The following is a 26,976-nucleotide window of genomic DNA, read 5'->3' on the forward strand; positions in this document are numbered from 1 at the left end:
ATATATATATATATATATATATATATATATTTATATATATATGTAAACCTCCTCAAACTCAACAATTACAAATAAAGTAACCTCGTCAACTAACAGACAGCAGACAACACACAGCAGCATTAATCAGAGAACCACAACTGACACCTGCAGAGAAGGATCACCCAAGTCCACGAGGATGGGCTGTTATGATTTTTTTTTAAGTAACAGTAGGGATGTAGAGAAGACAAAATCCTTGTGCATTGCTGCTGGGATCATAAAATGATGCTCTACTACAGTATGGTAGCTTCTTAAAATTTAAAAATAAAAACAGAACTACTACATGATCTAGTTAGTTATCTAGTAGCCAACTCTCAAGTATGCATCCAAAAAGTGCATCTGAAGTCTAAAAAGACATACACGCAAGCCCAGGGCCATGCTGCTCATAGGAGCCAAGAGTGGGAAGCAACCATCACAGTGACAAAGTGGGAAATGCAGTTAAGGTTTCTATACACAAAAAACCGGCAGCCCGAAAGGTCCAGGGCTGGGCAGACAGCTCAGTTTGGTAAGCACCTTCTGAGTTCAGTCGCCAGTATCTAGGTAAAAGGCTGCGCCTGAGGTGCAGGCCTGTGATCCCACTACCAGGGAGGTGGACACGTCCTGGGGCTGTCCCTGGGGCTACCCCTGGGGATGGCTGGCCGACCAAGTTAGTAACAAAGAGCCCGGGGTTCCAGTGAGACCCTGTCTCAGAAAACAAGGTAAGTGCATCCCAAAGAACAACAGCTGAGGCTGACCTCTGGCTTACATATGTGTACACACATGCACAATGCATACACACACACACACTCACTCACACACACACACTCGTACACACACACTCATTCACTCACACACACACACACACACTCACTCACACACACACTCATACACACACACTCATTCACTCACACACACACACGCATACACACACATGCATACACACACACACACACACAATTTAATAATAAGCTGCTTTCAGAAACCCAATTAAGCGCAATGATAAACACTACATTTGCTAAGTTTCAGAAAACCAGCAGTGACCCAGCGCTGGGGATCAGGCAGATCTGGCTGGTTAAAGTGGTAGTCAACAAACAGGACGTTTTCTCCATTGAGCAAAATGAGTGAGAAGTGTTTTCTGATAAAATACGTTTAAAGTTTCTTTCTTTTCTTTCTCTCTTCTTTCTTTCTTTTTTTTTTAAACTACTGCACTGGGGTTTGAAACTAGGACCTTTTAGATTCTAGGTATGCTCTTTTATTGAGCTACACCTCCAGTCCCTCCCTGCCTTAAAAACTATTGTAACATAGGGTATGCCTAAGTTGACCACACTGTAGTAGTTTGAATGTGTTTGACCCATGAGAAATAGCACTATTAAGAGGTGTGGCCTTATTGAAAGAGGTGTAGCCTTGCTAGAGGAAGTGTGTCACTGGGAAGGCAGGGCTTTGAGGATGGAGATACACACACACACACACACACACACACACACACACCCCTATATCTATCTATATATGCATATGCATGCATGCATGCATGAATGCTCAAGTCTGGCATGTGTGATCCAGACCCTCCTCCTGGCTGCCTTCAGATTAAGATGCAGATCTCTTGGCTCCTCCAGTACCATGTCTACCTGGATGCTGCCATGCTTCTTGCCATGATAATGGACTGACCCTCTGAACCTGTAAGCCAGCCCTAATTAAATGCTTGCCTTTATGAGCGTTGCCTTGGTTATAGTGTCTCTTCACATCAAGGAAATCCTAACTAAGACACCCCAAGCTTGAACTCCCTGTAACCTGCACATTGTAAACCTGCAATCCTTGACTTTAGCTTCCTTCGCTTAGAAAATTACTTAACTTTTAAAGTTACTAATCTATAATCTGGCATGAACATCAACTTAGAATCTGGCATTAAAAGTCATGATTTTTATTATAAAGAAACAACAAATTATTTGTGTTCAAAGCTAAACTGGGAAACAGAAGTACCTTAAGAATATAATAATACATAGGATTACCTATGCTTTAAGTGGCACAAAATATTCTATTTCATCTTTTTTCATGTTTTATTACTTTTTGTGTATGGGACATATGCACATGTGCGCATGTGTGAGTACACGCACCCAGGCAGAGGTGGAGGCGGGGGAGGAGGCTCAGTGTCCCACTCTATCGTTATTCACCTCACTTCTTCGCAGTGGGGCTTCCCACTGAACCTGGAGTCAGGCAGGTGGACTTTCTGTATTCATCTCCACAGAGCTGGGGCTACACGTTTGACAGGTAGACTTTTTAGCTAGAAACTTTAAAAAAACGAACAATTTTTTTAGAAAGGATTTACTCTGTGTATGTGTGAGTGTGCAGGTACCCTGGAAGACCAGAAGAAGCTGTTAGATCCCCAAGTTAGGATTTCTACTGATGTGATAAATACCATGACCAAAAGCACCCCTGGGGAGGGAGGGTATATTTCATCTTAGAGCTCATCCATCCCCGAGGGAAGGCAGGGCAGGAACATAAGGCAGGAATGGGAGCAGAGGTCATGGAGGGATGCTGCTTACTGCTTGCTCCCCCGGCTTGTTCTTATGCACTACAGACTACTTGCCAATGGACGGCACTGCCCGTCATGGGCTGGGCCCTTCCTTATCAATCATCAGGTATATAAAAATATAAACTGCTCCACAAGCTCTCCTACAGGCCATTCTTAGGGAGGTTTTCCCACAACACCCACCCAGTTCCGAATGGAAGTATCCAAACAATGAGGAGAGGGTTACAAATAGTTTACATTGTAGAGTTTTACAGATGGAAAGCACAGGATGAGATGGACTCAGCATTAGGAGGCCATGCTGCTCTTCCAGAGCATCTAATGCCTTATTCTGTAATCTGTGGGCACGGGCACATGTACACACACTTACACACAGAGGATCCATATGAAAGTCTTTTGAGAATTGAAAGGCAGGCCTGGGGAGCTAGCTCAGTGAAAGGCAGGCCTGGGGAGCTAGCTCAGTGAGAGTATTTGGGGCACAAGCACAAGCACCTGAGTTTTCATTCCCAGAACCCACATCAAAAAGCAGATGTGGTCATGCAAATGTTTCTAACCACAGTGCCGGGTGCAGGGCAGGGCAAAGGCAGGGCGGGTGGAGCCTTTTAGCTGCCAGCTTATTGCCAGATTCTCTGAAAGAACCTGTCTCACGGGAATAAGGAAAAGAATTAAGGTAGGTACCCCCACGTACACATATGTAGACACACACACACACACACACACACACACACACACACACACACTGAAAAAGATAAGGCTGTTTAGTTCTCTCTTTTTCTTAAAGGTCATTCAGTTTTTAAATAGAGTTCCAGAAAGCAAGAATGTCCCACTTAGCTAGAGCAGCTGATGGTGTTGTTCAAAGCACATCTTTACACTCATCCTGACCTTTCCCCTCTTACACTCTCCTCGTACACTTCCAGGAAACAGGATTTCCCGGTAGTATCATTTAAAAAAAAATCTATTGAAAGATATTAGCGCACTCCCACTTATTTAGAAAACTTTAAAGTAAGGCAATATACTTAACTTTTTATTGTGAAATATTGGATTACTTCATGAATATTCCTAACTGCTTTAAAAAACAAGACAAAACACAACAACGAAACCCAAGCAAGTGAACAAACAAAAGTACATCACACTAATTATCCTGGACTCCTGGACCTTGTCTCAACAACAAGCCACACTAATAAAGAGCTACGAGCAGAGAAGAGAGAAAGAGAACGTTTTTCTGGGCTTTCTGCTCCTGCTTTGGCTGCTGGCCACTACTAGCCACAGAAGACCTGTTGAGGAAGCACCAGGCTAAGCTAAGCACTCAAACGTCAGACAGGAAATCAGGGTGGCACACACTACCATCTACCAGCCTAATTTTCTAGGGCATTTCTGAGGCCTGACCAAGGACAGAAAACTGCAGTTTAAAGCTCCCAGCAGTGACACCAGCATTTCAGTGGTGATCACAGCCAAGCCAAACCCTGTCCCATGCCACATGTGTAAGGTGGTTAATACAGATTCTGCTATTAAGAATGAGACAGAAACAGTCAAATCATTCCTGAATCATTTTTTTCTATAAAAAAGACAAGAAAAACAAACATATGGCCACGGAAGGACAGCTGATTCCACTTTTGTGGCCAATAAACGACTTTCTGTGTTCATCTTTGTCCTTAAGGCTTACTTTAAGCCTTTTTGTAAGTATTAAGAAGAACCAAAAAAGCAATTTGTTTCAGGAAAATATTCACTTAAATACTGCCCTAAATTATCCTAAATCCTATTTTTATCTATGAAGGAAAAGTTATTAAGTTTCCAGATGGCATTTCATCTACTTAATGATAAAACAAAACAAAACCCTCTTTTTTTTTATGGTCTACCAGACATAGGCTCCTTCTGGTCATACTGGCAAGTAATTACCTTTTCATGTCTAACATAATTCTATATCAGCTCCTCTGCTAAGTCAATACAAGGAAGGGCTTTTGTATTAGACTGGCATCAGTGCAATTTATTAAGTTGCTAAATACAGTTAAGAATTCAATTTTGAAATAATGCTGTCTAGATAATTTTTTAAAAATATCTGAACTGACTCCCAGGAAAATTCATTACCATGTTACTGTGTTTTTGAGTTCACATTCCCCAAGTCGGCTACACAAGCATGGGAACCCGATGGACCTTGGCTTCCCTGGTCCCGCTCAAAAACTTACCATGAAAAACACATAGCTACAGGATGCAAAACACACGGGCCTTCCCTATGAAAGAAACTTCTAGACAGCAGTGCTTCCTTTTAAGGAAATGAAAGGAGAAAATGAATACAGGGACAACCAGGCAGCAAATGAAAAAAAAAAATAATGATGGCGCTGAGGAGAACAGTCCCGCTGTAGAACCAACCAGAAGCAAGATGGAATGGCGAAGGAGGCAAGTAAGCCATTGATGCATGGTGGACAAAAATACACTTACAGAAAAGATGACAAAAGACAGACAGACAGACAGGCCTGGAGAGACAACAGGCAAAGCACAGGTAAGGGGAGGTACTGTGAGTAACTGGCACTATTTATTTTTAAAGAATTATTCCTTCCTTGCCTCCAGCCTGCCTGCCTGCTTCTCCCCCTCAGTCTCTGTCTCTGTCTCTCTCTGCAGGAACTGGAGTTAATAGGTGGGTGTGAGCTGCACAATATGTGTGCTGGTAACTGAACTTAGTTAGGTTCTGGGAAAGAGCAGTATGAACTCTTAGCTGAATTCTGAAACTGACATTCTTTTTTTTTTCTTGAGACAGGTTTCTCTGTATAGCCCTGGCTGTCCTGGATCTCACTTTGCAGACCAGGCTGGCCTCGAACTCAGAAATCCGCTTGCCTCTGCCTCCTTAGTGCTAGGATTAAAGGCGTGCGCCACCACGCCCGGCATGAAAAGCAATGAAGTTCTTTTAAAAGTCTAAGAAATGATAAAAGTTTTAAACAGAATTTCGGGTGGGAGAGGGAAGCTTGCAAAGAGTTCTCAAAATCAAAATGTAGTCAGTGCATGGAGAACCTGGCTTCAATGACAAGAGCAGACTGCCAATCTCCCTTAATGCTGAAGCAGCAGGTACCCAGTAAGGGGAGAGATGCACCTCCAGGCAGGCTCCGGCAACAGTCAGGGGAGAAACGCTACAGATGCTGGCAGAGGAATGGGTGACATGACCGTCTGCTGATTCAAAGGCCACAGGAGCTCCCGTGCTTTTGTAGGAAGAATATGAGAGTGCGTGTGGTGCATGCTGAGGCTGTCCCGTGTGCTGAAATACGGCTGTGGAGACCGAAGATCGTACCTTGTAGGAGAGAAGCAAATGTCCACATAGGAAAAGCATCAAGCAGTCACATGCTGTGCAAAGCTGCAACCCCACAAGGGTGTGGGTTAAGTTGCCACTGCAGACATAACATCTAAGCTGAGTTCTAAATGGCAAGGAGTCTTCTAAACAAAACACCAGCACCCCTGGCGGAATCAGGAGCTGGTTTAGTCTCGGACCGTCTAAATACAAGAAAATGGAGGCAGAGGAGTGGAGGGGAAACACAAGGGGCCTGCTCACACCATGCAGGATTCTGTGTGCAAGGCTGAACATCTGATTACGACTGCAAGCGTCCCTAGAGCTAAGTCGGCTGGGACAAACATGGCTGTAGGGAATGCAGACGGAGACATTCATGCATATACACAGAGGTCGTATGGAGAGACAGAGAGACGTTCAGGATTTGTTTTGGAGGTAGAACTGAAGGCATTTACTAACAGACTGATTCTGGAGTGTATTAAAAAAGGGAATGAAAAGAAAGCCCAGTTTGGAGCTCAGCTGGCTGATTTCCAAAATAAGGAAGACGAAGAGGGCTGGGAAGACAACCAATGTGTGGCTACAGATTACAGGGTTCCTAATGTTTAAAGGAAAGTCTACTTGTATGTAGCTAATTTTTTATTACTGTGATAAAACACTATGATCGAAAGCAACTTGGAATGGAAAGGGTTTATTTCCTCTTACAGCTCTCAGGCCACACTCCATCACTGAGGGAAGTCAGGTCAAAACATGAGGAAGGAACCTGAAGGCAGGCGCTAAAGCAGAGACCATGGAGGAAGGCTATCTACTGGTTTATTGCTCCTGGCTTGGTCACCCTGCTTTTTATACTATCCAGAACTGCCCCAGCCCCAGTGATCTGGGCCCTCCCACAGTAATCCTTAACTAAGAAAATGCTCCACAGGCTTGCCCACAGGCCAATGAATGGGGAGGAGATCTTCTCAATTGAGGGTCCTGCTTCCCACACGACTCTAGCTCATGTCAAGCAGACAAAACCTAACTAGCACATGCGCCATGGCCAAGGTGTTTAGAGAAAGAAAGGTTTATTTGGCTTTACAAGAGAGATAAGAGTCAGGCTAAGGGCAGGACTCGGGCTGCAGGTGGCTTTTATGACACGAGGAACAGCTGAGGGCTCACATCCTAAACCACAAGCAGGAAGCAGAAAGAGCCAACTCAAACTGCTAGGCATCTTTAAACTCTCAACGTGACATACACCCTCCAACAAAGCCATACCTCCTAAGCCTCCCCAATATTCAGATGCCCAAGACCAGGGGTTTCCAACCTGTGGGTCACAACCCTTGGGACTGCGTATCAGATGCCCTGCATATCAGATATTTACAATTCACAACAGTAGCAAAATAGTTATGAAGCAGCAATGAAATAATTTCATGGTTGGGGGTCACTACAACATTTGGAACTGTATTAAAGGGCTGCAGCATTAGGAAGGGTGAGAACCACTGCCCAAGACTATAGTGAACATCGCATTCAAATTAGCACATCACTTAATGACGAAAAATAAGCCAGAATGGCAAAGAACTGACACAAAAATACCAACAATGGGAACTGAACCAAGATAAGTAGAAAACTACCTCTGGATAACTGGTCATTACATTTATACATAGGTTACAAAGATGATAAATATTTCTAAAGAAGACTTTAAATTTATTCAATATGTATGGGTGTTCTGACTGTATGTATATATGTATATATGTATGTGTGTGTATATATGTATTATGTGAACCAAATGAATGCTGTGTTCTTGAATGCCAGAAGGAGACATTGGATTCTTCGGAGCTGGAGTTAGAGATGGCTGTGAGCCACCATGTGCGTTGGAGAACAGAGCCTGGGTCCTCTGGAAGAACAGCAAATGCTCTTAACCACTGGCCAGGTCTCCAGCTCCCATTCCTTCTGAAAAGTAGACCGATACATACTTATACCTCACTAAAATCAGAAAATTCTATGGCTGAAATTCCAAACTAAACAATGGCTTAGTGGCAGAAGTGGAGAGCCTAGATAAATACAAGTATGTGAGCCTCAATATCATTAGCACTATGAAGTCCAAGACTGGTTGGTTTTTTTTTTTTTGGGGGGGGGGTTGGTTCTTTTGTAATTTTTAATATTATTGTATTTTTATTACTCTGGAGGAGTGTGTCATGATACACGTATGGAAGCCAGTGTTGTCCTTTCTCCCTCAGAAGCCAGAATAGGGTGCCTGGTTCCCTGGAACTGAAGATCTAGACAGCTGGGAGCCACCATGTGGTGCTGGGGACTGAGCCCCACGCCTCTGTTCAACCCAGGACCATCTCTCCATGCCTCTGTTCAATTCCTTTTCTGTCTGTTTTGTTTTTTAACTGGTCTTTTTGAGACAGGATTTCTCTGTGTAGTCCTAGCATTCCTGAAACTCACTTTGTAGACCAGATTGGCCTTGAACTCAGAGATCTGCTTACCTCTGCTTCTAGAGTGCTAGGATTAAAGGTGTGCACTGCCACACAAGCTTATCTCCTAATAAAGTTGTACAAATTTAAGGCTGTTATTCCAAAGCTTCACAGACCACTCTCTGATAAAACTAGATTATGTTTCTTCCAAATTATCAACAGCAAAAATAAAAGAAATTCCAGGCCATTAAAAAACTTACAGGGAAGGAAAGATTAAGAACAAAACACGTCAGAAAGAAGAGGCAGGCAAAAAGTTTGAGGCCAGTCTGGTATACAGAGTGAGTTCCAGGACAGCCTGGGCTCCACAGAGAAACACTGTTCTAAGAAACAAATAAAATAAGCAGATGAAGTGAGATTCAAACATCCTATAAGTAACAACATATTGGATATATTAACAGACTCATCTATTACAAAGGGAAAGGTTCAGATTAGGTTACAAAATAACCAAAATAGAATTTTTCCAAGTGAAATGCCTAAAATAAACAACAAACAAAACAAAACAAACACCCCAATGACTTAAGTATTAAAAGTACAAAATTCTAGGCTGACTCACTTGGTATAGGCAACATAGAAGGGGAGTTGGCACTATCATAACTCAGTAAAGTTAAAATCAGTGTAAGGAGGACAGAGCACTGGGAGCACCAGGAGTGGATGTCTGAGGACAGTGCTGGGAGCACCATGAGCACTAGGAATACTGAGGGCAGAACTCTGGGAGCACTAGGAGCACTAGGCGTATTGAGGGCAGAGCGCACGAGTCATAAGGAAAACAACAAGCCACTTTCCAATCTGAGCATGAGTGAGCAACCACAGCATCATACATTAATTCCTTTGCTCTGCCTCCCCTGTGAGATACAAATTCAAGTCCGAGGCCCTGCTGTTATCATCTCCATCCTTTCACTCTGAATGGCTCTCTCATGTACTAAGCGTCAACTAAGTTAAGAGATGATGTGCTCATGGCTCTCATGAGCTAACTGACACAACGAAAGACATTAACAGACAACGTCAAAGACAAGGTGAAGTGGGCAGAGCCCCCATGACACACAGGCCAATCAACACTTCGTCAGCCCTTGATGCTTAATATGCAATACTGGAAGCACCATCTTAAAATGTGGAAGCCTGGACCCAAAGCCACCAGTATCTGTAATGTGTATCCATGTAAAAACCATCAGAAATGACATCAGTGCTGTAAGACTGCCGGAGACAACAAAACTGTGTATGAGATTCTAGGAGTTCCTCTCTACAGTCAGGCATAGTAAGTGGCAGACTGTTGCAGTTGCAACTACTTGGGAAGTAAGAGGACTGCCTGAGCCTTCAAGTTTGAGGCTACCTTGGCCAATGCTGAGACTCCTGTCTCCAAAAGAAAAACAAACAAAAAGGATTTCATGTTATTACAAAATAAACAAACAAACATTAAAAAAAAAAGAATTTTATTAGATAATAAAAAGGTATATTACTCAAAACCAGGTTGTTACTGAACTTGGAATAGAGGGCAAAACCCACTGTATCAGTATATAAACCCAACTAATACACTTCAAATTTGTCAATAAAGAAGCCATTTGTAGCTATGGTTGGAAAAACTGTTCAGCAATGTGAGACAACAACAACAACAACAACAACAACGCCCACCTAGACCTTGCTTGCTGTTTAGAACAAAAGTGTTCTGATGGAGAAGACCTTTAAATTTGGAAGGAGACAACCATAAGAAGTTTCAGTTAATTTTTTTTAAAACATATAATTACTACCAGGCAGTGGTGGCACAAACCTTTTAAACCAAGCAGGAGGCTTGGGAGGCTGAGACAGGCAGATCTCTTGAGTTCAAGACCAGCCTGGTCCAGGACAGCTTGGACTATACAGAGAAATCTCATCTCAAAAGACTAAAACAACAACAACAACAGCCAATACAACAAAAACCATATAATAAAAAGGGAAAGAAGAGAGAAAGGAAGACTGTCTTTATGCAGACAAGAAAACTACCAGAAGCTGAGTGCAAACCTAAGGACACACTGAGGACACAGATGTGAAGACTGACTAAGCTCAAAGTGCAGGGAACAACTAAGTGTCAGTAATAATAACAACAACAACCACCTGACAGAGGGCAGGAAGAGCAGGTGACACGTAATCAACTACTTAGAAAAATGGCCAACGTTGAGAAGCCGGATGCCTGAGGACACTCAGAGACCTGTCAACTGCCACGTATCTGAGAGGAGTCCCGGTCAGGATTCGGTATTGACAGTGTAGCAGAAGCCAGGGGCCTAGATCCAGACCAGTGACTCACTGCAATGAAGACTTCCAAGATGTGTGCACAAAAGGTCATGCTATGTGACACGCCGTAGCTTCCACAGTGATTTTTTTTTTTTAAATGTATTCTTTTGGGGGGAAGGTTGCAAGGGCAGAGGGTGATATGGAAGGATGGGGGTGCGTGATGTGACATTCACAAAGAATCAATAAAAAGTCTAAACAAATGGTCAGATACTGAGGAGATAGCTCACTGGGTGAAGTGTTTGCGGCATAAGCCCGAGGGCCTCAGTTCAGACCCCCAGAACCCTTCCAAGGCTAAGTGTGTGGGAGCAGAGACTCCCCAGAAGCTGGGGAGAGCTTTAGTGTATGTGGTAGTGAACAGACCAACCTCATCACCAACAAGGTGAAGTCAGGGATCCAAGGTTGTCCTCTGACCTACTCAGACACACAGAGACACAGGCAAAGACACACACACACACACACACACACACACACACACATACATCATACATTCACACATATGAACAAAATGGTAAAAACACTAGTGTCACGTCATCAGTGTTTACCGAAATCTGTTTACTCTTTGTGAGTGACCTCTAATAGGAAACCATTGGCTTTTACAAAACAAGGAAGTGAGAGTGCCAACCTTCCAAAGAGGCTTAATTTATTATCACATTTAACCATTAAGCTAAACCACATTATACATGATACAGTTCTCCTTTTCTGGGTGTGCATATGTGTGTACGTATGCATGTGCATGGCCAGAGATTGACAGTGGGTATCCTTTTTGATGGCTGTTACTTCATACATTGAGGCAGGGTCTCTCACTTGAACTTAGAGTTTAGCTATGTGGTTAGTCTAGCTAGCCGGCTTGCTCTGGGATCCGCTCTCTGTCTTGCTAGTGCTTGGAGCACAGAAAGGCCTCCACACCAACCGAGCATTTGAGGGTGCTGGGGAGCCAAACAGCAGTCCTTATATTTGCAAGGTAAGTCATTTACCTAGTGAGGCACCTCCTTAGCTTTGACCTTGTTCTTTACTGAATCAGTTTCTACACTATTCATAACATGCAGTTCACTGATAAGTGAGAACCGCAGATTCTTAAAAAGTACTTACTAAGGTGAATTATAATCCAAAGTAAGTCATGTACAAGTCGGTCTGTCAGGACAGACCTCTGCTCTTCCTGTGCGCAGCAAAGGGATAAATATCAGTGCTTCCTCCTGAGCCCCGCCCGCCCCCTGCACACAACAGGAGACGTTTACTCAAACTCCTCTAGGGAAGTTTGTTTACAGTCCCAGCTCTTTGGTTGGTGACATTTTGGAGATCAGTCTATACTTATCACATGGAATAGTAAAAGAATTCTGAAATATCACAATTTGTTATTGTGTCAAGAAAACGTATGGTGTTATAGCAGAAAATTTGATTTTAAACTGTCCCAAAATAGGTTATTTCCCAGTATCATCTGTCTGTTGAAATAATACAAATGATGATCCAAAAATGTATGTGAAATATGAAGGCCACTCAGATTCAGAATCCCTTATGACTATAACCATGCGCTATCATACACGCCTCAATTTATAGACCAGGAAATGAGCAGATTACCAAATACTCACCTCCCTGCTCCAAAACTACTGTTCCTGGCACCAGACACTTTCAGGAACTGGCCAGGCTTTATGTGGTCTTTGTTTTCAAAACAATTATCTCAGTATATTTTAAAATAATCTTCTGAAATGTGAAGTGCTGCTCAAATAAGCACTGAACTGAGATCTGACTTATGAAACTAAACCAATCAGGGAATAGTCTATATACAGAGTACCATTATCTTGAATATTAACTGACCTTTCTCTTACAAAGCCACTGGCTCTTGCCTAAAGTTTTAAATTCATATTTATTAGTAAGCTTGTCCTTTCACATTTCATACACTTATGTAAGCTGTGCAGTCTGGCCCCTCTCCCACCCCTCCCTCTCCCCTTCCACTCCTAGCAGCCCTGTCTCCTGCCTATAGTCTTTCTCCCATTCACTAGTTTTGGTTTTATTTAGTGTCCCCAAGAGTATAGTTAGGGCTGTGTGAGTTCTAATTGATTTTTTAAAATTATTTATTAATTTATGAGTGTTCTGTGTGCATACATGGTGCACACCAGAAGAGGGCATAGGATCCCATTACAGATAGTTGTGAGCCACCACATGGTTGCTGGAAATTGAACTCAGGTCCTCTGGAAGAGCAGCCAGTGCTCTTAACTGCTGAGCCATCTCTCCAGCCCCAAATTGCACTTTTTTAACAGCTAAAGATGAAGCTAAAGTGTTCACTATAATTGCAATTGAAAATTACTTTATCACTGTGAGTTGATACAACTTAAAACTTTTGAGCATGTACATTTCAATTGAATTCCCTTTAGCAACAAAACTGTCATATCAATTGTGACTATCTTACAATTTAATGCATGATATAATTTAATATGATTATATTGAAAATATGCTATTGACCTGAAAGAACATATAAAGACTTATTTTAGGAAGAAGAAGAAGAAAAAAAGGAAATACAGAATATTCATGTCTTATAACTATATAAAAAAACTGATAAAAAATGAATAAAGTATTTTAATACATATCCACACCAGGTAGGGTTTAATCCCTAGCAACATACACACACACACACACACACACACACACACACACACTATACACTTACACACATACATACATACACATTACACACATACACACTCATATACACTACACACATACACACTCATATACACTACACACATACACACGTACACACTCATACACACTACACACATACACACACTATACACATACATACTACATACATACATACTACACACATACACACTACACACATACACACATATACACTACAACATACTACACACGTACACACTCATACACACGACACACATATACACACATACACACTACACACATACACACGTACACACTCATATACACTACACACATACACACACTATACACACACACTACACACATACACACTACACACGTACATACTCATTTACACTACACACACACACACACACACTATACACATACATACACACACACTATATAAGTACACACACACACACACACACACACACACACACACACTATATCAGTACATACCAGGCTCCAACTTGATGATCTTTACTGCAGCTAATTCTCCTGTATGTACATTTCTGGCCTAAAAATGAAAATAGAAAAATTCAAGTTTGTTAGCTGTATAAATGTTAGTAGTAACTATGCTAATAAATTGCCTATCAACCATGCTTTTAACAAAACAAAACATCAAAATCTTTATTTACAGTAAAATTATATACTCTTTTTCTATTAAACAAAAATATAGAAAAGACCCAAGTCTTTAAAAATTACTTTAGTCCCACCTCTTTAAGTCTATTTCCTACAATTTTTTTCTTTATATGTAGTTCATTTTCTCAGTAAAAAGAAAGAAAACAAGCACAGCTAGATTGGGGAAATAAATCTCACATCCTAGTGTGTAACACAGTGACTACAGGCAATTATGTGCTGTACAGTAAATAGATTGTTACCACAAATGGCAATGTTTCAAGTGACAGACAGGTCAGTACCCTGACCTATACGTATACAGTGTATCCACCTGTCAGTCCTAATCTCATAAATATATAACATTATCATGTATCAGTTTAAATAATGAACGAATGAGCTGGGTACCAGGCACCAGCCTGAAGCCCTGACAATGGGAGGCAGACATGGATCTCTTGAACTCAGGATCTGAGACAAGGCAGGCAGCATGGAGACAAGCATTTCAAGAAAGGAATAAACAAATGCAATTTCCATTCAGCCAAAACCACAAAAACAAAACCACCTTCATGTCCATTTTATACTGTAATCATAATCACAAGCCACTAACAAAAACTAAGCCTGAATGATTCATATCGACATTCCCAGAGAAAGTCTTCTTTTCCATGCATGCTCCTCCTGCGTCTGTCTATACACGTGACTGTGTATGCGCGAGTGCATGTGTGCATGTGTGTGTGTGTGTGTATAAAATGGAAGATCATTCATTACAGTCTTCTACAACATTTGCAATGCTGCAATCTTCCACGTATAGAATACAGTTTATATACTTACTACTGTTGCATATCTAGGATTTTAACATTCTGTAATTATTAACAAAGAAGTAACTACACCATAGCTTTGTATCTAGCCATAGCTTTGATCACATCCTCCAGACAAGTCCTCAGAAGAAAAACCACTATTTTATAACGGTCACAGTCAAACTATAATTAGTGCTACAATGAATATCCCTGCAAATATCTTAGTATGTATCAGCTTATCAATAAAATAACCTAGTCATAGAATTCTTTGCTTAAATGGTATGTGGACTTAAAATATCTGTGCTCCCAGATGATTCTAAAAGCTGTTTGACACATAAAAGCACACTTTGCTCTTAAATGTGCTATGGTATATAATGTACACACTGATTGGAAAACCTGAGTTTGTACTCTCATTACCTTGGTGTGTCCATTCTAACAAGATCTAGCACAGATACAAATTTTATTGCTTTAAAAATAGTAATATACTTTCTACCTGCTACACATAATCTACGTGGCTATTCTAAAATAGTCTATATAATAGTCCATCTGCAGTTCCTACTAATATCACAGATGTTGTACATCCTTATTGACTCTACATATCATTATTTAAATTATTCCTTCCAAATGGTTTCTAACAATAATAGAATTTCATGTCAAAGCTTATGAACACTTAAAGCTGTTCACACAAACTGTTAAAGCTGCATAAAACATTATATTCTTATCCTTAATATCAGATCTCATTTTCACTGTGACCAGTTGTATTCCATATGTGAAAATTAAATTCAATTACTGATAACTTCTTTACTCTTAGATTTAAATGTTAACTTTTGGCATAAAAAGAAGTACTACTCCATCAAAGAGGCAGGAATGGCTTTGGTAAATCACACCAGAGAAATAAGACAAAGAAAGGGGCACAAAGAACAAAGATGGAGGAGGAGGCCACTGGAGGAGACATCTTCAGAAAGACCCAGAGACTGAGAAAGCAGAGCAGAAAGCAGGAAAGACAGACAAGCAGGAAAGGGGACAACTATTACCGTCCACGACGGAAGTTCTAACGACAAACACACGATGAGCTCACATAGTCATCCTGAGGTGGACTAAGAACAGTCTTTAATTCCCCAGGTAGCCACTGCTCCTCAAACCATGAACAGTCAGGAAAAACAGCAGCAGAGAAGCTCCACAACCGTCTTACACTCTCTTTTTTGTCCTTGACTAAAAGAACTACCCATTACCTTCAGGTCTGTAGTTCTTGCTATAGTTCAGTGACTTAGTCTGTCCCGGTTGTAGGAAGCCTGGTTTGTAGATACTGAGCTGTCTGCACGCCAGTGAGACAGTACAGAAAAAATGTCAACAGGTTGAGTTAACTCAACTCCTGTGAGTCTTACTCAGTGAATTGTAACATGTGTTTTAGAACAATGATTCCACAATGACGATGGCTATTACACCTGGATTACTTTATGGGTTTTGGAATCTAAGATCCTACACACATATACAGTGTTATTTAATTCAATTAATTTAAATATAAAAAGATTTGGCTCAGAAATTCAAATGATTGATCAACAGGTGATGAGGTTCCTGTCAGGAAACAGAGTGTTTTCCTTTCCTTTTCAACTGTAACTTGGTAAAGTACTTAATTGTATAATATTTAACACTGACAACTTTTATTGAAAAAAAAATTCACTAACATAATAATCATCTTTCCCACTGAATTGATGGTTTCTATGAAGATTTTATTTATTCATTCGTTCACTGACGCATGGGGATAAATGCATGCTAGACAAGCTAAATTTCTAGGTCTCTGTGGTGATTTTTTAATATCATAGAATTTGACTTATAATACATTAAAGTCTTTTTAAAAAAAATCTTAAAAGTTAAACTTAATCCATAGAAAAGTATTTTAAATATACGGAAAACACACACACACACACACGGCCAGAAACCTTCCAGCATGTGTAAAATTCACCTTGAAGGATGGGATAAAATCCAGATTAAATTCTTTCCTCATCAGCCTGTAGCTAATGGAGGACTGGCCACTCAAGTGTTCGTACGCCAGCACCTTTCCTGACTGTCACTCTTTGTCTAGGACAACTCCCAAACCCTTCACTGGAATTCTATAGACAACAGGAAAGCAGCTATGGACAGAGTGAAGTTCCTTACCGGGAAGAAGAGCGGAAGGATAAGGGCAACAAGAACACTAGAGAGTCGCACATAACCACAGAAGGCAGGTAAGCCTCAAGTTAAGGCAAGGCTGTAAGACACACACGGTTAACACAGGAGACACTGCCTGACACAATTCCAGCCACAAACTAGCTTCAGGATAGCCCTTATCCCAAGTCTTGTTGGTATCTCAAGGCTGGGTAAGTGTGTAGTCCGAAAGCCTGACATTTGGAAGGCGCTCTACCGACCTGTGAATACAGAGAACACAGTACTCCAACTTCCTGTCACTGGAACATAACACTGAAAGTAGACTGAACCACTTTGGTTTTGCTCTTGTTGATTCATTGTTACTTTTATTTTCACAAACTAAAAAAAAAAATTGGCAAAAAAGCTATACAACTATCATAGAGTAAGATCTTGCTGTAAAAAAAAATTATAATGTCAGCCAACATGGTACTCCTCTGTCACCTTCCTACGGTAACCATGCTGACAGTTTCCAGTGTGTGCCTCCAGGCTTTGGATTAGGTTGGGTGGTTTTCTGTTTTGTTTTTTTTTTTTTTAAAGATTTACTTTTATTTTCTGTGCATGGGGTTCGCCTCACATATGGCTTACACCACCCACAGGCCTGGTGCTCACAGATATGAGAAGGACTCAGATCCTTGGAGCTGGACTGACATGTAGCTGCGAGCTGCCATGCGGGTTCTGGGAATCAACTGCAAGCCCTGTTGAAGAAGAGCCAGTGCCCTTAAGTGCTGAGCCGGCTCGGATTAGGCAGAGTTTTAAGAGTCTACACGCAGAGACACGGACAGTGCACATTTGTCTGTTCCTTACAGAGCTAAGCACATGATACAGCAATCTCTGCTCCTAGGCATGTACCCAAGTGAACCGAAAACTTACTTCTGCACACTGATGTTTATAGCAGCCAATCCATAATAAAATAAGACAGGTGACATTCATGATGTCACTCAATAGATAAATGGGTAACTGTGGTGCATCTACTGGTAATAAAGGCAGGAGCCAACAGGCCATGAGCACAGATGGAGGAGCCTTAAATAATGTAAACCGAAGAAGTCAACCTGAAGAAGCTATCAGTATAAACACAATAAGGTATAACCCCACCCAGAATAGAGCAGGATAGGAAGAGGCAGAGCTTCGGAAATGGGAAAACAACTACAACCACAACCACAACCTCCATACCAAACCCAACCAACCACAACAAAGGCCAAAGTTAAAGATATTATCTATCAGTGGTTAGCAAGAGAAATAAAGAGGGGGCGTGTAGAGGATTCTGGGGGCCGCCAAGGTTTTCTCTGAGAGGCTGCAACACTGGAAACACATCATCATGTGCTTTTCAAAAAGCACGCGCAGCGCCAGGAGCAAACCTTTATTTAAATGGAGGTACACACAGGCCTTCCACAAAAACGCAAGGCAACAAGGTGAACTTGAATACAGGTTAGGGATAGATAAATACATTCTATGTAACTGTCTGATCAACTTTGTAACTATAAAAATGCACAAGGATTAAGTCATCTGATAAGACACTTTCCAGAATTATTACTTAAAGAATATATCTGTTCAGACACATCAATTCTTAGTGTATAAACTGATGACACGGCTGCTCCTTGATATGATTAATGGGAGGTTTTTATTACAGATGAGAAAGAGAGAAACACATACATACACACACACACAGAGAGAGAGAGAGAGAGAGAGAGAGAGAGAGAAACAGTCAACAAAGAAATAGAGAGAGAGAGAGAGAGAGAGAGAGAGAGAAACAGTCAACAAAGAAATAGAATGGCCATGGTGGGCCAGAGGGAGGCTGCAAGAGAGGGCAGATTAGCAGAGCAGAGTATGGGAGGGGCAGCGGGTTAGAGGAGAATGAAGAGCAGTGGAGAGGAAAGCACAGAGCTGGAGGGAGTTTAGGGTAGGGGAGGAGATGCTGAGAAGGGCTAGGATGCTGGCCAGCTAAGACTGAAATGAGTAATGGGTGCTCTAGAGGCTGAGGGAGCCAGGAGGCCTGTGTGGGCTTTGATATGTTCATAGACACCACAGGTAGCCAGCCATAAATCCCTTCTACCAGAGAAAAGGGAAATCACTCCTGGAGGCAGAGAACCGGTTTCACAAGTTTCTGAGGAATGCTGGCTGCTATCTACCGACAGGAATGCTCCTATACCCCAGATGTGCTCATTTCTGGATACCTGGATTGCCTTGGGGGCTTGAGGGGTGGAGTTTCATTTGGACCGGGCAGGAACCAGTATAAACACACCATTTCAACTTAATAACTAAAGTGAAAAAAGTTATGCCCAAGGACTCCTTTTTTCTCCCCAGAGTGGCTCAGAAAGAAACAGAGCTTTGGAAAATTTGAAAACAACCACGGAAACTCAGAAAAATGGTATTTTAAAATCAGTTGTACTGTGTAGAAGCCAGAGTATATGTAGTTACAAAAGTAAAAGCAAAGAGCCACAAACTACAACCGTCACCGACAGAGACACTCAAATGTCAGCTTGCACTGGGAGACGGCTTTCTGTCGTCTCTGTAGGAAAGAACTGATGGGCAAATGTTTGTACTCGGTAATTTTCCAGCTGAATTTTTAAAACAGAAAGCAGTACCAGGCTCTTTTATAATGAAAGGCAAAGAGGCTTTCAGGGGGGGGGATGCCCATGTTCACACACACAGAGACTTTTCAGATTCAATTCAAATCAAGTGATCTTCCAGACACTTAACTATGCAATTTCACAATATAACCCAAAGCAGTACTGGATTTTGGAATACTGAATTGTAAACTCCAACACTCCCCTCCAGTGTACTGTGCTTTAAACTAACACAGAGAATTTGAAGATTTTGTACTGCTTACAAAATGAAATAAATTCCCACAGCACTCTACAAAGAAATCTTAATATATTAGTTCCTATATTAGCAAGTTATTTGTATAATACGCAGACAGGCATGGTAAGCACCCAGAAATTCAATACAATGGAATTAGGATAGTTATACATCTTAGTTAATTCTTACCAGATGGCTACTCAAATTATTACATGGAAAAAGATAAATTTATCTATAAAGTCATCTTACTCCACAGTAACTTTCTTCTTGCATACTTTTAGGGTTACAAAACTTTATGAAGCCAACTGAAGGCTTTGACTTCACTTCCTCCATTTTTTAAAAAAAAAATAACTAGAAAACAGGAGTCTCAATATTCAGTAAGGTTCTCTGTGTCCAGAAAGTGTTCGGTAGGGTCATCAGGTTTCCAGACCTCAGATGGAAGAACTGGAATAACACTACAAAAATTAACAACAGAGCATCTACAAGGTTTAAAGAAAGGAATAGTAGCTGGCTTATACACAAAAGAAGTAACTAATTGTGCCTCAGGCTTTAAAGTCCTATGTCCAATTCTTTAAGGACATTATTTTTTAACGAGTTCATTCATACCACAATACTACAGAGTACTTACTGTGTGCCAGGCACTGGTACTGGTACTAGTGATGTAATAGAACCTGTACTGTAGTCTTCAGGGAGTTTTTCCTGGTAGGGGGGCTACAAAAGTAGAGGGAGAATACACTAGAGTTGTATGAACTCTCGAACATTACAAAGCCTGGGGGTGTTCTCAGCCCAGGCTCAGTGCACTGGAGAAAAGGTTTCCAAGGGGGAAATAAATCCAAAATGAGATAACAGAAGAGATTTTCCGGGTGGTGGGAAAAGGTGCCATTACCCGGTTATGCATGGCAGAGTTCTGTGCAACACTCAAGGGCAGTTGAGTGACAGGATGGACAGTTCCAAGAAGTCAGTGTCTGCCACTAACTGGTCATAATAATGGTGAGAGGTAAGGACAGTCTGAAGCTCAGGACAGACTGTTGCACTCTCTGTTTTCCTCTAGCCATTACCCACTAACTTCTAGGCTTTTTCTCTGACAGCTTAACAACTAGCCCAGGCAATTCCCTCATTATCCCCACTCGCCACCACTCCTGCGGGAGTCCAACCTTTAGCTCCACCCTCCCGACCTCTCAGTCAGGGCTCTAACTCAATTTCTGATCCTCTTAGCCCTACGTTGGTATTGTGGGGTGTGCTCCCACGCTCAGTATATACAGTGCTGAGCTCAGGGCTTTGTGTGTTCTAAGCCAAACTTTCTTATTTATTTAGAGATGAGTTCTCACTTGATGGCTCAAGCGGGCTTGGAACTCAGTGTAGGCTCAGCTGGGCTTGGGCTTGTAGTGATTCCCCCTGCCTCTGCCTCCTGAGTCTGAGGACAGTACTGTCACATCCAGTCTCTCACGCACACTCGCCTTCCCTCCCTCCCTGCTCTAATCCAACAATTCCAGAGATTCCTTCACTGCACCAAGCAAGTCCTCAGTTTGTGACATGTGCCGACTTGTACACAGTTGAACACATCTGGACTGGAGGATCCTCAGGAGAGAAGTCTGTACTTGCAGGGCTTCTCCCATTAGTAGGCAGACAAACTCACACTCTCTAGCCAAAATCTGAGCACGTGCTTTTTTTTTTTTTCCAAAAATTTTTTAACTGAAAACATATTTTTTCATATAATATGCTGATTATGGTTGGCCCTCCCCACCTTCCCAAATTGACATCCTTTCTTGTTTCCTCTCATGAGAAAACAAGTGTGTGAAAGAAAGAAAGAAAAATAAGATTAAAAAGGACAAACCCGAATAGGAAAACCCAAAGGGACAGAAAAACAAAGAGCCAAAGAAAAAGCCCAAGAAACACACAGACACACACAGATGCAGAGACACACACATTGGCACACACGGAAATCTCCTAAAAACACAAAACCAGGGAGTTTAGCATCTAAGGAAAGACTGTATATTATGGGGTGAGGGGGATGACAAAAGCACTGAGACAAAAAAGCCTCCAGGAACCATTGTTATGCCTGCTGTGTCACTGCTGGTGAGTCCTCTGGAGAGAAAGCAAGTAAGTGGTCCTCACCTGGAGATGGCTCTTATGGATGGGAGTTGTGTCTGCCTCTCTCAGTTTTAGACCCCAACTAGTGCGGATCCGGAGGACATGATTTTTATCTCCAGTCAACTAAAGCCTACTACTCAGTCTGCTAGGACACCTCTGTGTCTCCAAAGACACCTTTGTGTCTCCTAACTCCTTTCTAACACAGACCAAGTTTGCTAAAGGGCAAGTTGCTTCAGAGGATCATCTAATAACTTCAAAATACCTTAGTGTGCACAAGAGCACATGTATGGTCCAGTGACAATCTATTAAGTTGATTTTCTCCTTCAAACACATGGGTGCTGGGGACTCAACTCAGGCAGGCTGGCGACAAGTATTTTTACCCAATGAGGATCTTGCTGGCCATAAGGGCTTAATTTTCAAAATAGGAATGATACGGACTTTTAAGTCACTGCTGATGGGTCCAACTTTTTTGGAGATTACCTGGCCAAAATTCACTAAAACTTTAAAAACAACTTAAAAAATCTGATTCTAAAAATGTACTTAAATAATTGAGAAGCCATAAAAAGGATTTGTGGATAATGAGCAGAACTTTGTTTATAACAAGGAACTACATAATGGATTATAAACTAGCAGGGAGGCCAGAGAGGTGACCCAGGGTTTAAGTTCATTTTCTAATCTAGCAGAGAACCCAGGTTTGGTTCCCAGCACCTACATGACAGCTCACGCTGTCTGTAACCCCAGGCCTAGGGGATCTGACTCCCTCTTCTGGCTTCTTCTGGTGCCAGGCCATGTACACATAAATGTACAAAATAAAACCACACACATTTCTATGGGGAAAACCCTAGCATGGCATAGTGGTTTTGCCGTTAACGTCAGTACCTGAGAGACTTAGGAGAATTGGGAGTTCAGGACTAACCTGGGCTATACCTGGATGCTCTGTCTTACACTTACACACACACACACACACACACACACACACACACACAAATGTACAATCAAATAAAGAAATAATATAAGAAAGTAAATATGTGTATTTAGTGAAACTAAAAGTTGGGCATACTATTTAAGAAACATCCCAAATATGTCTATATAACCTATATTTTAATGATTATAATGTCTAGACTGCCATTTATACATCATTGTTCTTGTTTGCTTTTTGTGACTGTAATTAAATATTCTAACCAAACAATTTGGGGAGAAAAAGAATCACGGTTTACAATCAGGTTACAATCCATCATTGGAAGAGGTCTAAGCAGGAGCTCGAGGAGAGCTGAAGGAGAAACCATGGAGAAGCAATGATTACTGCCTGGCCTGGCCTCCACACAGTTACATTTCTTACACATCTCAGGATCTGAGTAGGGGTGGACTGCTCACAGTAGGCTGGACCATTCTACAACAATTAGCAATTAAGACAATGTCCCACAGACATGTCCACAGGCCAAGCTGATCTAAGTAATCCCCCAATTGAGACTCACTCAGACAACTCTAGGCCAGTGGTGCTCTGCCTTCCTGAAGCTGGGACCTTTAATACAGTTCACGTCGTGATGACCCTCAACCATAAGATTATTTCCTTGTTACTTCATAACTGTAACTACTGCTTTGCTACCGTTACGAATCATAATGTAAATATCTGATATGCAGTATATCTGATATGTGACTCCTTGGCTGTGTCAAAATCGACAATGAAGACCTATGTCCTTAATAAGAATGTTTTTAATATGTAACAACGTCTTCCTATATTGGTAGAGAAAACACAAGGCTATTTTCATTTCTTCCTGTATCAAGGTTTTCTAAAATGAACCTACAATACTTTAATGTTTTTTAAAAGATGGTAAGGAGAAAGCAGCGTATCCACAGGCCAGGAAAAGAAGGGCTACGTGAGACCATGAGTCCTACCCATGAGCTAGCACCACTGCGGAAATAACTCAGAGCGGCCCAAGTGCTCTGCCATGAGCTAGACAGTTATTAGTCAATCATTACAAGTTGCTTGTTTTACAGTGCATTACTGCATGCAGGGCATGTGACACACAGTTGTGTTCCTACAAATCAGAAAGTGGAGGCAGAGGGACTGAGAGTTTGAGACCAACCAAGCTATAGAGTAAGACCTGTCTCAAAGTGACCCACGTATGGGTGAGGAGAAGCCCCTGGTTCACCAGCTCACACTGGAAGTCTGTTCAGGGGGGTCCTGTTTTCACTAGAGACAAGCAAGTACTCTTTGATGCAGACTAAGGATTTTGTCTAAAATGCTTCATGTTTTGTTTAATTTATAATCCCACTGACAATCTAGTCTAGGGGACTCCCTAACTTCAGTAACAGTAACCATAAATTCAAAGTTCCAAAGCAATGAGGGCAGAGGGCGGCAGGGCAGGAAGGGGTCTTCCAGCTGGAGGGAGAGCAGCAGCCTCGCTTGTGATGAAGAACTGATCCTGAGACTGGAAAGCACAAGAATGAGAGAGGCCGGGCAGTGATGGCGCACACCTTTAATCCCGGCACTTGGGAGGCAGAGGCAGGCGGGTTTCTGAGTTCGAGGCCAGCCTGGTCTACAAAGTGAGTTCCAGGACAGCCAGGGCTACACAGAGAAACCCTGTCTCGAAAAACCAAAAAGAGAGAGAGAGAGAGAGAGGGAGAGAGAGAGAGAGAGATGACCACAGAGTAACAGGAGTAAGAGCCTCTCATTCTGGTGCTTATGTGCACAATCACACAGTAGTCCATAAACCCTCCAGCCCTCAGCTCCTCAGGGAAGCCACGCCACAATGTGTAAGGAGTTTACCATGTGCAGGCAGTGTGTGAAGGGCTGTATACTTAAAGGTTAACTAACAAACTGAAAGATACAGCTTATAGAAGGCCTGGGATAAAGAAAACGAACAGAAATTGGGAGACTAGGAGATCTAGATTCAAGTTCTGATAGTGTGCAATCTACAAGGCAGAAACTAGTTTCTTTCTGAGTCAAATAGGGATGAAAATACATCTATCTGTTCCACCCCCTTTAAAGGATTACTGCAAGAATGTACAGTAGGGTTATGCAAACATTAGTCACTCTTAGTCACTTTAATCCGATTTTATTTTTATAAAATGTTGGAAGGTGGGGGCTCCTATGATTCATGTGCTCAGAGACCTGTGAGGATAGACCTGGCCATCAGACACCAGCTGAGAGTCTCCCAGGGAGAAAACCATATTCAAGAGAAAGAGAGCTAAGCTACAGTAGCTAGACATTCTTGCCCTTTTCAAAGGTCACAGACTTCTCCAACTTAACTAGTACCTTGCAAAATCAGGATGCAAAAGCCTACACAAAGTACTCTAACATTCGCCAACACTGAAACTGGTCCAAAACACATGAGAAAAGTGCTCTCTGGTTACCTGGTCTAGGGGAAGTTCTCATATTGCTAAGGAAGCCCCGAAAACACAAGTATCACTTTTAATAGGCTTCATCTTTCTTTTCCTGTGTTCTTGGTCCAAAAACCACAATTTAAGTTTAGAAGTGAAACTTTTTAATTTTTTTTTTTTTTTTTTTTTTTTTTTTTGGTTTTTCAAGACAGGGTTTCTCTGTGTAGCCCTGGCTGTCCTGGAACTCTGTATGTAGACCAGGCTGGCCTCGAACTCAGAAATCCGCCTGCCTCTGCCTCCCAAGTGCTGGAATTAAAGGCATGCACCACCACTGCCCGGCTAACTTTTTAATTTTTGAAAGCAAAATTGAAAAACAAAACAAAACAAAAAAAACAAACCCCACTAATCTGTATTCTACCCTCTGTATCTTCATTAAAACCACTGGAAATAATCAAAGGAAAGATGCTTCCTAAGAAAGGGAACAGGGTGGTAGGTCTGTGCAAGGTTGCAATGACATCGAGGCTCATAGCTTGTGCCCAAGAGAGGACCATACCACCTCACATCTGTCTTGTCTACGGCGGAAGATTTCTTCCGTAACTTTCACATTTCTATGCAAGTAGAAAGACACTTTGAAATCATTTGCTCCCAACTACGGTTCAGAGACTCACACCCATCATCGGGTCCATGGTTCCTTTTCAGGCAGCCTTAGAGCACACTTATTTCTGAACTGTAAGAAAAATCAATACTAAGTAAGATCTTAACCAGATGACTTATAAATAGTAAACAGTTGTAACACTTCATCTCAACAAAACATATTTGATTTTCATAGTAATATACTACTTAACATAACCTATTTTAAAAGCTTTCAGCATCGTATCACTGCTTTAAAAAATGTAATTCATGATGACATTTTTGACGCACCTTCCTTCATCTCTTACTGTTAATCTTACTCATGCTGCAAACTGCAATGTGAAATTAGAGTGTCTCTAAAGCCAGACACACCAGGAACACACTTTAGTCACACCCCTGTCAAAACCATTCTCTCTTAACTTCAGGTCTGAGGCCATTGGGATTCTTGATAGGCTTTGTTACGATTTAATGACTAGAGAATACTCACAGAGCAGCACAGAGAAGACAATGACATATCCTTGCGCACAAACTCAGGCTTTAAAGAGTCACACAAGATTTGGTTATGTAACTGGTGAACTATTTAATTACATTAAATACTTATGTTAATTACAATAACTTGTAGTTCTTCTTCCAAAAGTCGTATGATGGCAATTTTTGTCTTGGTTTCAGTGGCTGCCTCTGAGCTTGTAGTTTAGCTGTGGAAGCAGGCGCTGAGGAACTGATCAAACAGAGAGGTACCTCCCACTCCTCTGATTAACTCACTCATTTCCAAGGCTTTGCTCAAACTTCACTTCAATGAAGCTTACCCCAGCAATCCCTGTTAACTCTGTGACCTGCCTCCTGCGGCCCATATGGCACTCTAGAGCCTTAACCTGCTCAGTTACTTCTTGCTCATCTGTAATCTCTCCAGCATAGCGCACATGCACTGGCCCTCTCCTGTGTGCTAGAATACCATGTCCCACGAAGGTAGCAGTCTTTACTCACTGTGATCACTTGATGTGTCTGAGGGCAGTGTCCACCTTGTAAGAGGTCCTAAGCAGACAGCCCTTCACCTCACTCTCCCAGTTCTCCATCAGGGCTCCTCATCAGTCAGTGCACCTCACTCTAACCATCCTAATGGGGAAAATGGGCTTGCACTCACTGGAGGAGTTGGCTCTAGCCTTCCACCATATGGATCGCGGGGATCACACTCAGGTAGGTCGTCAGGCTTGGCAGCAAGAGCCTTTACTTGCTGAGCCATTTTAACAGTCCCACAGCTCCATGCTTAACAAACCTGTGACTTTCAGTACCCTGCTTTCTTCTTCAAGATCTATTTATTGAGCAGATACTGTGTGCTGGCGCAATGTTAGACTAGCTGATACA

General features: G+C 41.8%; 1 protein-coding gene across 2 annotated transcripts in view; it reads right to left on the reverse strand.

Annotated features, from left to right (window-relative positions):
* Window positions 1-26,976, reverse strand: part of Map4k5 (mitogen-activated protein kinase kinase kinase kinase 5) — an 89,407-nt gene that overhangs the window by 56,881 nt on the left and 5,550 nt on the right. For both annotated transcript variants that reach the window (NM_201519.2, XM_006516054.4), the window contains exon 2: window positions 13,640-13,697. In NM_201519.2, the coding sequence (NP_958927.2) occupies window positions 13,640-13,697 (58 nt within the window). The remainder of the gene's footprint in view (window positions 1-13,639; window positions 13,698-26,976) is intronic.

This window comes from Mus musculus, chromosome 12, assembly GCF_000001635.26.
Source record: "Mus musculus strain C57BL/6J chromosome 12, GRCm38.p6 C57BL/6J".
Classification (NCBI taxonomy): domain Eukaryota; kingdom Metazoa; phylum Chordata; class Mammalia; order Rodentia; family Muridae; genus Mus; species Mus musculus.